General features: G+C 37.7%; 2 protein-coding genes across 2 annotated transcripts in view; both read right to left on the reverse strand.

The window, feature by feature from the left end:
• The window catches only part of LOC134662809 (CD151 antigen-like), a 227,749-nt gene that overhangs the window by 163,199 nt on the left and 47,184 nt on the right, over positions 1–17,366 (reverse strand). The window lies entirely within an intron of this gene.
• LOC134662683 (uncharacterized) lies at positions 3,859–4,230 on the reverse strand. Its single transcript, XM_063518955.1, has one exon. It carries the CDS (start codon positions 4,228–4,230, stop codon positions 3,859–3,861), a length of 372 nt encoding a protein of 123 aa, XP_063375025.1.

Below are 17,366 nucleotides of genomic sequence, written 5' to 3' on the forward strand. Positions count from 1 at the left end.
CATTTGTTTATATATTTTTTAATACAAAATATCTATAACCTGTATTTGACTCGATTCTAGGTACCTACTTATTAGTTCGAGAAGTACTAAGCTCTTAACATACAAAATCGTATTTTCACGAGATTTCAATGGTTTCAATACCATAATAATTATATCACCCCTTTAGTTTGAAACAAATTATTTGTTTCAAAAATTGGTGAGGTTATAGATATTTTGTTTATAAATAAAAATAATTTCAGCTTATATACGTCCCACTGCTGGGCACAGGCCTCCTCTCATGCGCGAAAGGGCTTGGGCTATAGTCCCCACGCTAGGCCAATGCGGATTGGGGACTTCACATACAACTTTGAATTTATTCGCAGATGTATGCAGGTTTCCTCACGATGTTTTCCTTCACCGAAAAGCTAGTGGTAAATATCAAATGATATTTCGTATGTAAGTTCCGAAAAACTCATTGGTACGAGCCAGGATTTGAACCCGCGACCTCCGGATAGAAAGTCGGACGTCATATCCACTCGGCCACCACCGCTTGCGTGTTTGTTTATATTGACAATTAATATTTACGAGTTGTGAGCATCATACCTACTTAATAAATACCTACGTTAATAAACCGTCAATAGAAAACTACTTAAATAGTATCTGGTACTAACCTAAAAAGTATATCCACGTGAACACGTGCCGTCTCATGGCTCCATGTCGCGCCGCCAACATCCCCCAACTTTTGCTACTTTATAAACAGATTTGTTATACTCCACTACTTTTTAGGGTTCCGTAGCCAAATGGCAAAAAACGGAACCCTTATAGATTCGTCTTGTCTGTCTGTCTGTCCGTCTGTCTGTCCGTCCGTATGTCACAGCCACTTTTTTCCGAAACTATAAGAACTATACTGTTGAAACTTGGTAAGTAGATGTATTCTGTGAACCGCATTAACATTTTCACACAAAAATAGAAAAAACACAATAAATTTTGGGGGTTCCCCATACTTAGAACTGAAACTAAATTTTTTTTTTCATCAAACCCATACGTGTGGGATATCTATGGATAGGTCTTCAAAAATGATATTGAGGTTTCTAATATTTTTTTTTTCTAAACTGAATAGTTTGCGCGAGAGACACCTCCAAAGTGGTAAAATGTGTGTCCCCCCCCCCCTGTAACTTCTAAAATAAGAGAATGATATAACTAAAAAAAATATATGATGTACATTACCATGCAAACTTCCACCGAAAATTGGTTTGAACGAGATCTAGTAAGTAGTTTTTTTTAATACGTCATAAATCCCCTAAATACGGAACCCTTCATGGGCTTCCGACTCGCACTTGGCCGCTTTTTTATTACAGTTCTGTTTCTATCGCAGAACTGTGTAGACAGCGACTCTTTACGGGGTGGTAGGGTAATACCACATTACTTCTGAGCTATGTTTATAAATTGATCATTATGTGAACACGAATTTAGTTTACAGGGTTCCGAAAGAAACAAGGAACCCTCTTTTAGCCACTCTCATCTGTCAGCGGCCTTGTCCATAGACTACTTTTTAGGGCACCTACACCTCTGTAGGTATGCTGTGCATGCTCGCGGGATCGCGGATAATGAGTTTTTGAATTTTATTTTATTGTGTTTTATTTTTTATTATTAAAATAAAAAAAAGGAATCGCTGAATTCCCTCAAACATAATATTGCTCATTTTTATTAGAAATAAATTTCAAAATTTTAGTTTTTGTTTAAAAAATATGTGTCACCTATGTTGGTGATTATTTTTTTATCGAGCGAAAGTCAAAAACTCTGGATTCAAATCGCTGAAATACTTCGACAAAGGCAAATATTGCTAATACAATTTTAGGTAACAGTAAGTATTTCATTTCATTGCATTTATTCAGTCACAACTTACATTGTGATCTAAAAAGCGCTAAGATCTTAAAAACTCCGTTATCCCAGGGCCTACCGCGAACCACGTTCGACGTGTTACCTCCCTGTCACACTTACGTACGAATTCACAAGTGCGACAGAGAGGCAACACGTCGAACGTGGTTCGCGGTAGGCGCTCTGAGGGCCTACCGCGAACCACGTTCGACGTGTTGCCTCTCTGTCGCACGTGTAAATTCGTACGTAAGTGTGACAGGGATGCAGCATTTCGAACGTGGTTCGCGGTAGGCCCTCTGAGCCTACGTAGTTAAGGAGCCACAACCAGTACGGATATGATGGTCGTTCTTGTCTACGTGACAGCGTGATAAAACGGTGTCCGTCACTTTCTTTCCCACGGTGTTAAACAGTGACAGTTATTTTATCACGTGGATAAAGATGGATAAAGCTATCCATAATAGGCTGGCAGCGCTCATATTTGTTTATAGAAATATAGCAAATGGGCAACACATTTTCAAACCTTTAATCTGCTTTAAGTCGAACATTGTTACTGTAAATATTGTGTACTGAGTACCTTCCGATTTTCCTTTTCCTCAAAATATTTGACAAGAAATGGTCGGCTTTCGGGGAATTTTATACGTCTGACGCATTTGTTTTTCCTTCATCGTATTTCTTTTTATTATTTGTACATGTAAAACAATTTTTCGGGAGTAAAAGCGCCCATAGAAAATCTTTTCGGGAACTCAGTCATTATGAGGGGTAAAAAAGGTTTTTCATGAAACAGGATCTCGCAAAGTTGGGATGTTGAGTTCCGTTTACCGGAAATTATGGGTTTTCAGTGTAGAATTCTGTATATTGCTCAAAGCGATAACGAGCCAGGCCCGTTACTTTCAAAATTGACGCGAAAATCATTTTACCTTAAATTAAGTTTGTTGTTATTTTTATTAAAAAAAAGTTTAACACCGTTCATGTATCAAATTGAATTCCTGGAAAGTTACTGAAAATTATGTTACGACGAAGTTTATAAAAGGGTGAAGTGAAGGTCAGAGTTCTGGAAAAAGTAACAGTAACATTAAAAGATTCGTTATTTAATAATAAATAAAAGGGTTAAGAACTTCTCGATCTAATGCCAATAACCAAGGCAATGATCTTTATTAACCTTTTTCCGGGCATAGCATAGTGCAGTCATGTGCAATAATAATGTTACTCTTCGAAAGCCGCAAAAATATGTGACACGGTTTACAAAGCTTTTTCATTTTTGTCACGGAAAAGTAAATACAAGTGACTTCTACTTTAGTGTTTTTCGATTTGGTGATAAAAGATAAAAAATGTAAAACAATATAAACAAATATTTCTTAAAACCCATAATCGTAAATGCGACGCTTGAGTATTTTGACAACACCATGCTAGTGTCGACTAAAACATTTTTATTCAAGCCGTAAACTGAGAACAAAAGTATAAAAGGGGTTAAACTGGCAAAGAGCTATTAAAAGTTTCACGTTAGTCTGCAAGATTTTTCATTTTGGGATGTCTCTCTATCACTTTGAGTTTGCCGTCTACATCTTTAGACATTTAAAAATATTTCACAGACTTTTAATAAACAAAACAAAAGCATGTCAGCAAATAGAACAATAAGTAATTTAATAACTCTCAATTTGATACTAGCCTTTTTTTTTTTTGTCGCAGGGGAAATGCATTTATGCATCCATCCCGGGCTGGAGAGGCCCATCATGGGGTGGTATGTGGAACTCGCTCCTCCCGTAACTCCCTCTGCTAATCAGAGGCAGGGGAGGAGAATACCCACTAAAACCCCTGCGGCGTTACCCTCTCTGCCGTTATAGGGGAGCATCGTGAGGTCACTAATATTCTACCACGATGCTCCCCCGGCCTCCCCGGCTGTTCACCGGAGGCACCCTCAGAATAAAGGAGGAGGGATTGTGTAACGCTACACCCCCTCCTCGAGCGTGTAGAGCCTCATTTGCGGGTCCCCAGCCCGCAGCTCTACTGGGGAATCAAGGCATTGACGAATTGCCGCCGCCTGATTCCCCTCCGTCTTTGTCGTAGCGGATGCGTATCGGCTCTGGCCTCGCGCGCCCGCTCCGCTTCCTCTTTCCTTCTCATAACTTTCTCACAGAAGTTATGGAACGCCGCCCAAGATCTCTCGCTGACTAGAATTTTTGCTACTATATTGTGCAGCGAGAGATCATCCACGTTCAGGGCCATTTCCAGTTCCCATCTCTCAGGGGCCCAGGTTGGGCATTCCACCATCGTGTGATAGGCGGTGTCGTCTTCGTACCCGCAATGGTGACAAACCGGCGAAGGTTCCTTCCTTATTGTGTACAGGTAATGACCGAAGCAGCCGTGTCCAGTCATTACCTGCACTTGTCTGTACGTAAACCTCTTTTTCGGTCTAGCCAGCTGTCAAAAGATGTGAGGAGCGCCCCTATGGTATACGTACCATAGGGCTCGTCCTCCAGCTGGCTTTTCCAACGATCTCTTGCTCTCTTCTTTTCCGCATCAAGCCGAGCCTCCAACTCTCTGGGAGCCAGACGCTCATCGGCGATGCGTAACTCCGTCCGCCGATGGTACCTCTCAGCCAGGAATTGGGCGTCAAGGTCCCACGGTATGGTGCCGGCGAGGGCGCAAGCGGCTGCATGCCCTATGGTTTTGTACCCTCTTATGATGCGTTGCGCAATCACTCTCTGCGGCCTTCGGAGGAGGGCCCTCGTTTTGCTGTTAAGCCTCCCGGCCCATATAGGTGCCCCGTATAGTGCCATGCTGCGAACCACGTTCGCATATAGGCGTCGACATGGAGCTTGGGGGCCTCCTACATTGGGCAATACCCGGCTCAGCGCCGAAGCGGCACCAACGACTCGAGGAACCAGGTTGGTAAAATGTTCCTCGAACTCCCACTTGCTATCCAAGACTAGGCCCAAGTATTTGATGTGGGCCCTCAGGGGGACCGCCTCACCCCCTACTGGGATCACATCGTTGGGCCTCAGTCTCCAGCCTCTTCTTTTGAAGACCACGGCGTCAGTCTTATTGAGGGACACGGCAAGCCCTAGGAGGTTGATGCGTCCCACCGTGAGTTCGGTTGCGACAGCGGCTCTCGTCAGGGTTTCCTGGAACTGTTTTCCCCTCACGGCCACAATTTGATACTAGCCTAACCCAGGTAGGTACGACATTGCCAAGCTACGGGCTCAATATTTTACCCTCTTATCCATTGTTTTATCTGTGACATACTCAATAGGTACATATTAATTTAATTAAGGTACCTAATTGTTTCGGGGCCCATTACGAAGGCGTCTATAATATGATTTCGCTTGGAAATGTGAAGGTGCACAAAATTGGCTTGTCTTAATTGACTTTGTAAAACGTGGCCCACATTCAATAGCCAATGCTTTATACGGAAGCATAATTGATTGAGTAGGTAAGTACTTATACGTTTTTCGCTAAGTAGCTTTCAGGAAAAAATGTAAGTCGTTTTTACTGTATGAGCAGGCAGCAGGCCCTTGTTTTACAGTATATAATCAAACTTGAATCTCCAGATCAAAGGGCGACGGATTTTAATAAATCATATTATCATAATACATATATAAGAGTAGTACGACTGATATTTGTAGGTAGGTATGCCACTTTCGTTTTGCTAACATCATTTAACTGAAATGCAGACTTGCCGGTCCTACGAGTAATTAACACGGCCGTGTTCTGTTTCTCGACTGTCACCGCATCCGCTGAAAGTGTCGAGGGTAAGTACCTGAAAGCAACGTAAACAATGTTTTTACAAACTCTTTTGTTGCACATGCATATCTAAGCAAAACAATATACATAAGTAACATGCACATTCACACCCACAAACTCACATACCATATGCTTAAATTCTACGTAGGTAGCAGTATGGTAGCATCAAATCAATACCGGTTTAGACCACACAATAAATATACATATATGGGTTAGGGAAATAGGTATGGGGTAAATCATAGTATTTACCGTTTAATCGTAGGGTGTACCATCAGTCTGGCATCGGAGTGACAAAACCTAAGATTTACCAACTAAATAGTAGTAAACGTCGAAACATAACGGATATAATTTATCATTTTCGGATTTTTCGGGCTCTTACTTAGACATGTCGGTAAATCTTAGAATTCATCATCATTTGGACTTTTACTTTAAGATGCTTTGAGAAGAGATTTTAATACATTAACACGCAGCTATGTATTAATTACTAATCTATAAAGTTTTTCATAAGCATTGTTAATCAAGTTTAAATTGCATGTACAATTGTTTGTATGATAAATTGTTATGTTGCATTAAATAAATACTTGTATAACAGGTATTGTTGTTATCAAAACCGTTTATTATTTCCAAAATTTTATTAGTATATCTGTAGTTTTTTCTTAGTTAGGAAATAGCTGTAACCGCATGTGTTTAGTCGATATTCCACTTTGTCGGAGTGTGAATACATACGCACGTAAAACCCACGGGGGCGCCCTGCGCCGCGCCGCGCCCATGTTTTACATCACAATACACTTGTTCGCTCCACCACACTTGCCCACTGCAGGAAAAATGCTGCTTCGTATTCATTTACTAGGTCTGAAAACTTGGCCATGTATCTAGATCCCTATCTACCTCGTACGAGAAACAGTTTTTTTTTATTGTGAAAATATATGATATTTATAAATTAACTTCTCTTTGTATGTAATGTGTTGGTACATTTTCAAAAATAAGAAATCATTTTATTTAGCATATAAGTACAATAATCTATTAACTAAAAGTACCTACATGACAAATTTTAAAATCTAAAATAAACACATACATACATAAAGACAAATAAATACAAACAAAGACACTAACACTAACTCTAAAAATTGAGCACCCAAAATTCCAATAGGTTTATCAGTATCAGGTTGTTCAAGTCTCTAGATATTCGTAAAAACTAAGAAAGACATCACCTGGAAAATTACCTATTTTATAAATTTTACACTGCATGAGGTCCGACGTAACATTAGGAAGACGTCCTTCAGTAGACTTCCTCATACAGACTGCCCAATATGAGAAATATGCGAACACATACACCTACGACTTAAATAGTACCCTACCACTCAGTAGCATTTATAATAAGTACTACAAATGATAGCACATGCTTATCATAATATCTACGAAGCTCGCGACGGATGTAACTTGACGGGTCGCGCTCTCATACAAAATTTTATATAGTAGCCTATGTGCGCCTGTGTGTGTATAGTGTCCGCGAGCCATCTTATACGCTCTAATATATATGTTGAAAAGTTATAAGGTTGAAAAGCCAAACTGAATTAGGTGCGGGTTGTCTCTCTGCCGACCGAGATCCACTTCGGATTCCGATTGTAACTACTTTGATCCGCGATCTTTGATACAATGATACATTATCTTAATGCATACAATGGTTCTGATAGTATAGTATACTATAGTATCGTTTATTGCAAACCATGGTACAATATAATAGATGTTACAATAGAAACAGATCACATGGCACCCTGGTAGGGTATGGCAATTATCCTTAAGACTACATTAACTAAATATAATATTTAGTACACTTAAATATACTTTGCTTGCTACTTGCTACTACATATTATTATTTTCTATGTTTAGGAACTTTGTTTACAAATATTATCATAATAGATCATCCTGCATAAATTCTTCGATGGTATAGTATGATTTTTGCAATAGAACGGACTTGAGTTTTTGTGTAAATAAATGATTTATTTGTATGTTTTTTATTTCAGTAGGTAGTTTATTATATATATTTATTGCTCGGTAGTACGGTCCTTTTTTATAAATATCTAAGATTGGTTCTGGGAGAATGAGATTATCTTTGCGACGCGCACTCTTGTTAAATTCAAATAGGTGTAAATTATTTTTGACAAATGAAGTTATTTCCAGGATATACAGAGAGGGGAGAGTCAATAATTGAAGTTCCTGAAAATGGGGTTTGCAACTGTCGGTCTGTGGAATATTTACCAATATACGGATGCATTTTTTTGCATTATAAATAGGTCGTGGGCGTCGCTGCTATGGCCCCACAATAGCAAACCATAACTGAGCCAAGACTGTGCATATGCGTAGTAAGCGGACAGGGCGCAATGGATATGTGTGTTTGATTTTAAAATGCTGAACGCGTATAGGAAGGAAGATAATTTTGCTTTGACTTTGGCTACGTGTTTTGTCCAGTCTAGGTGGGTATCAATAGTTAGTCCTAGCAGGGTACATTCAGTCTCTTCTATTATGTTTAAATCTTGTAATAGTGGTGTCAAGTCAGTCGGTCGTTTTTGGTGTGGTCTAAATTGTATAGTCTTTGTTTTTGCTGTATTTATAATTAAGTTATGGTCTTGTAGCCATTGTGATATGTCGAAGAAGGTTTCCTTTATATGTGAAAAGTTATTGTTTGGGTCATTATCGTGTTTAAATAAGAGGGAGATATCGTCGGCAAATACTACGCATTTATGGTTAGTAATTTTTGGGAGGTCGTTTATGTATATTAAGAAGAGCACACATCCCAGTACGCTGCCTTGTGGAATTGAGCTGTTGACAGTTTGCCAATTTGACTGGATTTTTTGGAGCTGCCCGGAATCATTATGGTAGTGGTCAATTTGCACGAATTGTTGTCTGTTTTCAAGGTATGATTTTAACCAGTTGTAAGCATTGCCTCGGATACCTATTTCGTATAATTTGTTAAGTAGTATTGGATGGGATACTCTGTCGTAAGCTTTGGACAAATCTAGCCAAGATAGCGGTCATGGTTGAATAAACTACTTATTTGCGGTATATTTTTAGGGCGAGAGGCTGATGCACCAAAATGATATGATAGAACAAAAATATATAAATGTATTGATATTCCAGAATGATTGTGTTAACGTCAGCGATGTCGGATAATACGTATAGTTAGTAAGACAAGTATTTTTTAACCCAAATTCATCGAAATTTTTCTCCAGCTCCGATATCGCCGCGCTAGGTCATGAACGTATGGTGTCACTTTTTTTTGCGCTCGAATACGTACCTAGGACACGCAACGCCAACGAGTAGGTACTAAATATGCAGCCTATACAGAGAACTGGAGCCAGGATGCATTAGTGCATTACGCGTGCTCCGGGATTTAATATGACTTTTACTGGCTTTGGCTTATGGGTGAAGCAACTTTTAGCGCCACATGATGTCATGGCTACGGTTATTTGCTCCGGGGAAATATACAGCAGAGTTAGGTCTAACTGTTAAATATACCTAAATATACCTCCCTGATGTTATGGTATTTAAATTGTCTCAATATTCATTTGTGTGGTAGATATAAGCCATAAAATCTAGGTACTAAGCAAATTAGTAGAATTCAATATAGTTAATAAGCTTCTCTCAAAAATGGACGGCAAAGTCGACGTTGCCGGTTAAAAAATAGGTCGCGAAGTGCGTAGTTTATGGTCATTCAAAAAATTAAAAACTTAAAAACATTGCAGTCTCGATTTCGGGACTGCAATGTTGCTTACAAATTCCATTATTTAACGAGTTCCAAACTTTTTAAAACTTTATGGCCATATCAAATGAAGGAATAGGTCCATTAAACAGCCAAACAGATGATCAGCACTTATTATTATAATGTTGTTACCGCGACTATTTAGGTGTCTCAAATACGTTGGCGTATTTTCAGCAGAAAAATACATTTTTTTTAAAGGCGGCAAGCAAATATTTTTAAGTTTTACTTTTTTCTGTGAAAGTTAGAACGTTGCTTCTGTAAAATATTTCTATTTCTTGCACCATTTTTGAGAAAAGCACTGTATATGACTCGGCTGGAAGGCTACTTGCTGGCTTCGGATTCAATTAAACGGACTCCCAAGGTCGTCCGTTTAAAACGAATCCTCAGCCTGCAAGTAGCTACTTCCGAACCTCGACAATAATGTACTATTATAATAGTGGGTAACTTTCTGACAAACCAAATATGCCACTTGGAGAACAACAAGATATTTGTATGAAATTATGACGTACAAATAATACATGTAATTTATTTATTTAAACTTTATTGCACATAAAATTATATGTACAACTGGCGGACTTAATGCCTTAAGTTAAGGCATTCTCTACCAGTCAACCACTGGGCCATAAAGTGACGGCGATCGCGGAGAGAAACACGTTTATTATAATAAAAACATAATGTATAATCAAACGCGATTACTGATGCCTCATAGTAATAATTAGTAATAAACTAGGTACCGACTAGGCTAGGATAGGCCGTTAAAACAGCATAGAGGCTGTCCATAAATTACGTCATCTATTTTTGACGATTTTTCCAAAAAAATCATCCAAAAATCAAGCTTCGAATGACCCCGTTTCCTCCTACGTCCTGCTACCATCATCCGATGTCCAGACCCCCCCCCCCCTTATTTGAAATGACGTAATTTATGAATAGCCCCATAGTGTAAAAGTCTTTTTTATCAAAATCTGCTGCGATATAGGTACGGTACTTCAACGGGTCATTCTTATCAGATTTCATTAGGTTACCTACTCTGAAACTTGAACCCACAATGAATTCCCTCATAACAATTATGTACTTACTCGTAACCCTTTACCGATCACCAGTTTAAGCTGATCTCTTTGTCCTCCTTTCTGAATGCAAATGCTAGACGAATGAAAGGAACGTTCATAAAACGACGGAGGTAAGAGTATATTGGACGTTTACGTTACAAGAAGCTTTTATCGAAAACTCAAGGCCACGCAACGTAGTTCGTGCCCGGAATGAGATGCGAATGCACAGTGGACCCAACAGAACCGGAGAACTGAACGAAAAAGCATTTTCATGTCTTGAAATTTAATAACATAGGATTATATGTTATTAGTGTTACTACCTATACACACAGTGTTGCGAAGTAATTTCCACTGGCTCAGTCCCTCACTTCACGTGCTATAACTGTGGACTTAGCAATATAAGACAATTATTATACGACCATTAGCTTTATTTTTAACCGACTTCCAAATCTAAAAGGAGGAGGTTATCAATTCGGTTGTATGTTTATTTTTATTTTTATTTTTTTTATTTTTTTTTTATTTTTTTTTTATGTTTGTTACTCCATATCTCCGTCATTGCTGGACCGATTTGTTGGCACTACGTCAGCTGCTCTGCCTGACGCGGTCGACGCGGGTCTCTCGCTCGCTCGACGACAGTTCGGAAAATTAAAATTATTGTTTCATAACGTGCAGCTGTTTTTCGGGACAATTTCCACTTTGTCGGGAATCGGGAACACATGCTAAAATCGGGAGAATCCCGCCAAATCCCGACCATCTGGCAACCCTAGGTGTAGTTGATATATGAAGATTTATCAACAAGCGTTAATAAGTCCCAATAAATAAAATAAAATAGGCAGAATTACTCTAATTTTCGTAAATGTAGAGAACTCAGAACTGTTTGTGATGTAGTTAAATAGGTTGTTAGCTTTGTATCGGCGTCCCTTGTTTCGTCAAAAGTAAGAAGTCGAATAAAGTCGTTTAAAATGTTTAACCACCGTGGGTTGAAGAGTTTAAGTGGTTTAAGATGGGGAATGTTAAGTATCTAGTTGTTAGTTAAGTGTTATTGGACAAGAATAATGTTGACGACTTATAACAAAAATACTTACATTGAACCGTTTTTAAGTGGGGTATCCTTCAATAGTTATACGGTAAGTACTACACTTTTATTCACTTTTCACACGACAGTAACAGTCTACATTCAATTTGTTCTTACCCTTTCGACTTGCTGGGAGGCAATTTCATTGACTTATTACTTCGTAAAGACGGACCCTACGGGCGAAATGAAGTGGGCCAGTAGGTACAATGTACATTGGTGTCAAATTGCTTTGTGCGTAACTAATACGAGCCAGTCGTGCAGTCTATGGCAATTGTTCAATGTCGAAAAGCAGCTTATATTTAAAACTTTTTTATTTTATATATAAAGTATTTTTGTTCCTAATAGATAAAGCTCAAATGAACATGGAGGACGTTCAGCCTTTTCTCTCAGTTCCCTCATCAATACCTTGCAAATCTCAGCTTAGACAACTTTTTAAATTTCCTACTTGATAAGTATTATGTTGGACGTCCATAAGCTTTTGACTAAGTATAGGGATAATGTTTTGTGATTTGAATATAGGTACATTTGAAATAAGGGGTCTGTTAGACATTCTCAATAAACGCAAGTATGTTGTTGTATTTACTCGTAAGTTCTAAGTTTATAAAAAGGTCATGTAATTGCAGGTATACGACTCACTATGAAAATATAGATATTTCTTAGGTTCGAAAAATTGACTAACCAGGCTAAGACTTTCTCGTTAATATATGCTCACACGTTGTCACGTTGATTGAGACAATCGGAATTAATCTACCTATCGCACTGAATCAAGTGAAATTTGTAGTAAACAAATTTTAACATCTTGCTGTATGTAATGTTAACAAAATAGTATTTAATCTTGTTACTTTCCAAGTTACCTATAGTCAAGTAAAATAAATGACAAAAAATAAACAAAAAAATAAAAAAAATCTTGTCTGATTTTAGTAAGAGTAGGGGCATTAAATTGCTCGTTGTTTATGGAGTTAGAAAAACATATTACTGATCACGACTTAAATGTCACCCTGTATAAATTGAAAAAATATATACATATATATATATATATATATATATAGCAGTGACTTCCGTCTAATATGCTGGACTATTGTGCCGGCACCCATGTTAGCTTTATTAGTGCCTAATGACGCGGTTTGGTGTAGGGTCATTTGAAGGGCCAGATTTCACCCGGTCCTGGTTCACTTCACTTCACTGTTTTGGGACCAGAAACCCCTTTTCAGAACATTAGCAATGTCATTAATATAAATGAACTGACCCATATCAACATCACACCTTAATATTACGAGTAACTGTAAAACAGGAAATAAGTAAAAACACCTTTTGTTTTTTCAAAGAAAATTAGTCGAGTATTTAAATATCCGTTGTGATGTCCTTAACAGCCACATATACAGGGTGCTTCCTGTAACAGGAGCAATAAATTAAACTAAAGGCTGTACTCCTCAAAATGACCAACATTTGTTCAGCAACTTTTAAAAATTATGAATTTTTAGACTTCCTCTTTTTCATACAAAATAAATATTGCCTTTAATGTACGCTGACATCAGTGTGTTTGACGTTGCTTGTCACGCTTTAAACATAACAAAATTTGCAATACATTGCGTCTTAGAATAAACTTTAAAGTGTAATAAAAATCAAAACCTGAGTTATTTTCAAAAGTTGCTGAACAAATGTTGGTCAGTTTGAGGAGTACAGCCTACAGTTTAATTTATTGCTCCTGTTACAGGAAGCACTCTGTATATAGGTACTTTATGGCTAGATGGTTAAAAACGATCTAGGTTGTCAGTGGAACAATAAATAATTAGAAAGACGAACCACGCGTTTAACATTACTTACGTTAGCATCAAAGTATTTACATACCTACTAAATCCTAATTTACTCGTACCCTGGGTTGTCTTACTTATTTGACCCTACTTATTAAAGCGTTGTCCGTTAGTGTATGGTATACATGTATGTCCACGGTTAGTAAAATTAGTTTTCCCAGTCTGTGAGCAGAACCCCTAGTGTAAATTTTGAACAGCACGCCAAGCGGGACGTTTTGGAAACTCAAAATTCCATACAAAATGAAACTTAACGCAATCGCGTACGTCACGTCACGCTATCGAATGAAATTTACACTAGGGGTACAGGTGTCACACGTTAATGGCTTCCCAGATAAGCGTATATTAACGTTTGCCTTGCTGATGCGATTGCGGTAAATGTTTGTCTTGCCTAGTGGCAAGTTTCAAAGTTTAGTTGGATCTTATAATTTATATTAACGTTATGTTAATTCAAAGTAGATTAAGAATCCTTAAAAGCGTGCTCGAACGGCTGCTGACTAGGGGTAAAAGTTCTAACAAGCTTTTAACGGTTTTATATTTCAAACCATTACAGCAGCAAAGTCGCTGTTATATCTATTTTTACCACTATTTGCAAACTGAAAAATAATGTAAGTTAGAATTTAATTAAAAAAGATGTAGGTAAGCTTTGGAACAAAACCCGTTCGTAATCCGTGAGTCTGGTGTTCAGTTGCTGACATCCTGATTGGAAACAGTATCGGGGGAGAGCAGTTGATGTATAACAATCGCTGACGCGGCGAAAAATTGAACGGTTCTCCGATGAAATGCAACTGAACATGTATGTAAATCTGCGACGTAAAATACCGAGAAAAGTTGTGATGTGAAGATTCAATTCAAGCACTGTCATAAATTGCACGAATATAACATATTTGCTCAAAGCTTCGTTTATATAGTGAGAAGGAAGTCTTTCAACAATACTCAATAAAAATAAAGTACAAAACAGTCGCATATCAGCAGATTCAGACTACCTTAGGTTAACCTTATCTGCGATAGACGTAGGTACACGGACTGGGAACAGCAGAGCCTTATGAATAGGATTCAGTTTGGCAACCACGTTCAAGATTTGGGAAATATTCCGAGGAACAGGAACGTTCTTGCGGTACATCTGCTGCATGCCTCGCTGTGTGTGTGAAGAGTAAACAAACTCTGCGCGCGAAACACTTGTGGAGCGGAACGGTAGGACCCACTCTACGGGATGAAATATCTAATTAGCTAATGTGTTTCTACTCGTATAGTGAACGAGGAGTATTAGAGTATATACTTACTTCCTTTGATTTTAACTTAGGTAACACAACAAAGGAATTGCTACATAGGAAGGTACACTTATTAAAAATAAGAAACTTATTTTCTGCGCGACAATAAATTAACTTAAGTTGCTCTAGAATGAAACAGATGATATTGATTTCAATCAAAACATTCAAGATACTGATATAATTAAATGTTCAAACTAAACAAAGTAGATAAATGCTTATCATTCAGCACAGCCTTCAATTTTAATATTAAGAAGTCCACTCCCTCGCATATAAATATAGCCAAGAAGGCCAAACTAAACAAGGATTTACATTTTATGCAAACTACACCGTGAGCCCGGCCGCGATACCCGAACCACTGTAAACAATGCCACCCATAATGTATGAATTTTATACACTGTAGTTTGCTAGTATGAGCTCTGTTTGCTGCTACGTGCTCTTCGTACGTTAGATAAGTTTTATATTAAAATTGTATGACTATGCTTGTGGTAAACTGGCTGGAAACGGTCTCGAGCCGTATTCAACTATTTGTAATAGCATCTCGTTGCACAACGCAGACTGGATCGTTACCTTTTTAATACATAAGAGGGGCCTTACCATTATGTCCTTATTGCGGCCCAAAACTCAGCTTTCTTCTAATAGAAAATAACTGCACAACATTATTAACAATCGCATGAGATAAGTGGTAGACCTTATATAATATAGGTACCTATATTAGTTTGCATCACATGTCTTCACTGTGGCACAGAACGGGCAATATTATGAGCTGTTGAAAAGCAAAATCGAATAGCGCTTCTGGCGTTAAGGGTTCACAAAATGGGAGAAACAATTCCCATTTCACTCGAGTTTCATGCAATATTAAACTATAACAATATTTTCGTACTATAACAGTACCGTTGCTTTAGACCTGTAAATACATTGGTACGTTTGTTAAGAGAATAACAGAAATCGTAATGTAAATTGACGTTTAAGAAAAATCCTATATTTTGTATGTAGGCAACTGCATGTACCTACCATGCATATTGGGTCTTTTTTTTGAAAATTAAAAAAAAAAGGGCTCAGTTCTTCTCAGAATTAAGAGTGTAGGTACTATTAATAAACAAACAACAAGGTACTTAACCTCATGAGACCCAAAACCGTTTTTTTATTTGGAATCCTCAGATTTAATAAAATGAAGAATAAGCATTTTTTTGAAAATATTTAGTTTGTTTTGCAGGTGACATTCGGATGTCAACTGAATGTCACCTGCAGCTAGAGTCTGGCTAGCCAAAAATTGTTGACAGATATTTCGTTGTTGTATCAGGATTAAAAAAAAGCTAAAAGTCAGTTGTCAATTTATGTCATTCATTCAAATTGTTTGCGGTTTATAAGGAGGGGTTTATTTTAAATAATATTAAGAATGTCTATACTGAGTGAGGTCCGAAAACGATTATTTAAGCTCGTAAATAATTACAACAATGTGCGAAGTCGACGTGTAGCGTTATATAACGAAAAACTGCAATGTTTATACAAATGTAAACAAATTAGGAGGTTGTGGAGGAGGAGTAGGTGCTCTATAAATATTTTAGCATTTAGTATGTTTGGCATAGTACTTATGTAATTGTTTTGGTGATGGATTAATATTACGGTATTATCGAGCTAACTAGCTAGGTCTTATTTACACTACATTTCATTTTTCGCCTTGTTACAATGGTATATGGTATTACATAGGTATGTGTTTATCGTTGACTGTACTTTACATAGTGGTAGAAATTATGTGAGCTGACTTTGAGTGCACGTCAACGTATATTTAAGTTATATCCTTAGGTACCTTACGTGTGCACAGACAATCAAAAATATTTTCTAGTATCATAACTATAATTCCTATTACACAAAGTGTAGATTTTTTGAATTTCCCGCCAAACATTTGTGTAATATTTCAGTAGCCAGACTCTAGGTACATTACAGTTGCCACTGTACCTATCTGTAAATTTCCTTCATAAAACAAGTGACGGATTGAACGTCGTAATGCGGCAGCATTGCGGCAGCGAACGTCCCTCAACGACGACGCCGCAACCTTTATCAGCCGCAGTTGACATCCGAACTAGGGTTGCCAACTATTTTTTGGTGGAATATAGTATTTTCCAGAATAAGGCATCAAAAATATAGTACATTTCAAAAAAATATAGTACTTTTAGATAAAATACTATACATCAGTGTAATACAGGGGGTCTCTGACCATGGGGCTTTAAATCCAGGGCTTGATTCTACTCGCTAAACTGAGCTACTTTTATTATGGCACCAACCCCGAAATCTCTAAAAAAATTTTTTACTTTTTCATACAGTTTAGCTGATCAGATGTCGACGTTTTCTATGGAAAAGGCAAAAAATTTTCCCCGATTTTAGGGTTTGTCCCACAGTAAAAGTAGCTCAGCTTAGCGAGTAAAATCAAGCCCTGGATTTAAAGCCCTATGGTCAGAGACACCGAATACGTTTAATCGGAAATATAGTATTTTAGCGTACTATATATTTTTCCAAAAATATATAGTACAGAGAGCCAAAATATAGTACAATACTATATAATATAGTACGGTTGGCAACCCTAATCCGAACATCAACTTTAAGGATAGGTGCATTCGAATTGATATATCGAATTTATAATTTAAACGTCAACCCAAAATTGCTTAAGATCAATGGTAGCATGTAGTTAAAAATACCTAATGTTATCGGATATAAGCGACGACTATTTATTACTGACAACGTGTTCGAAAATGTATGTAATAGGCTCCTCCCATCTCTTTCGGCTGAAAAAATGCTACTAATCGCACGCTT

Source organism: Cydia amplana, chromosome 3, assembly GCF_948474715.1.
Source record: "Cydia amplana chromosome 3, ilCydAmpl1.1, whole genome shotgun sequence".
In the NCBI taxonomy this organism is placed as follows: Eukaryota; Metazoa; Arthropoda; class Insecta; order Lepidoptera; family Tortricidae; genus Cydia; species Cydia amplana.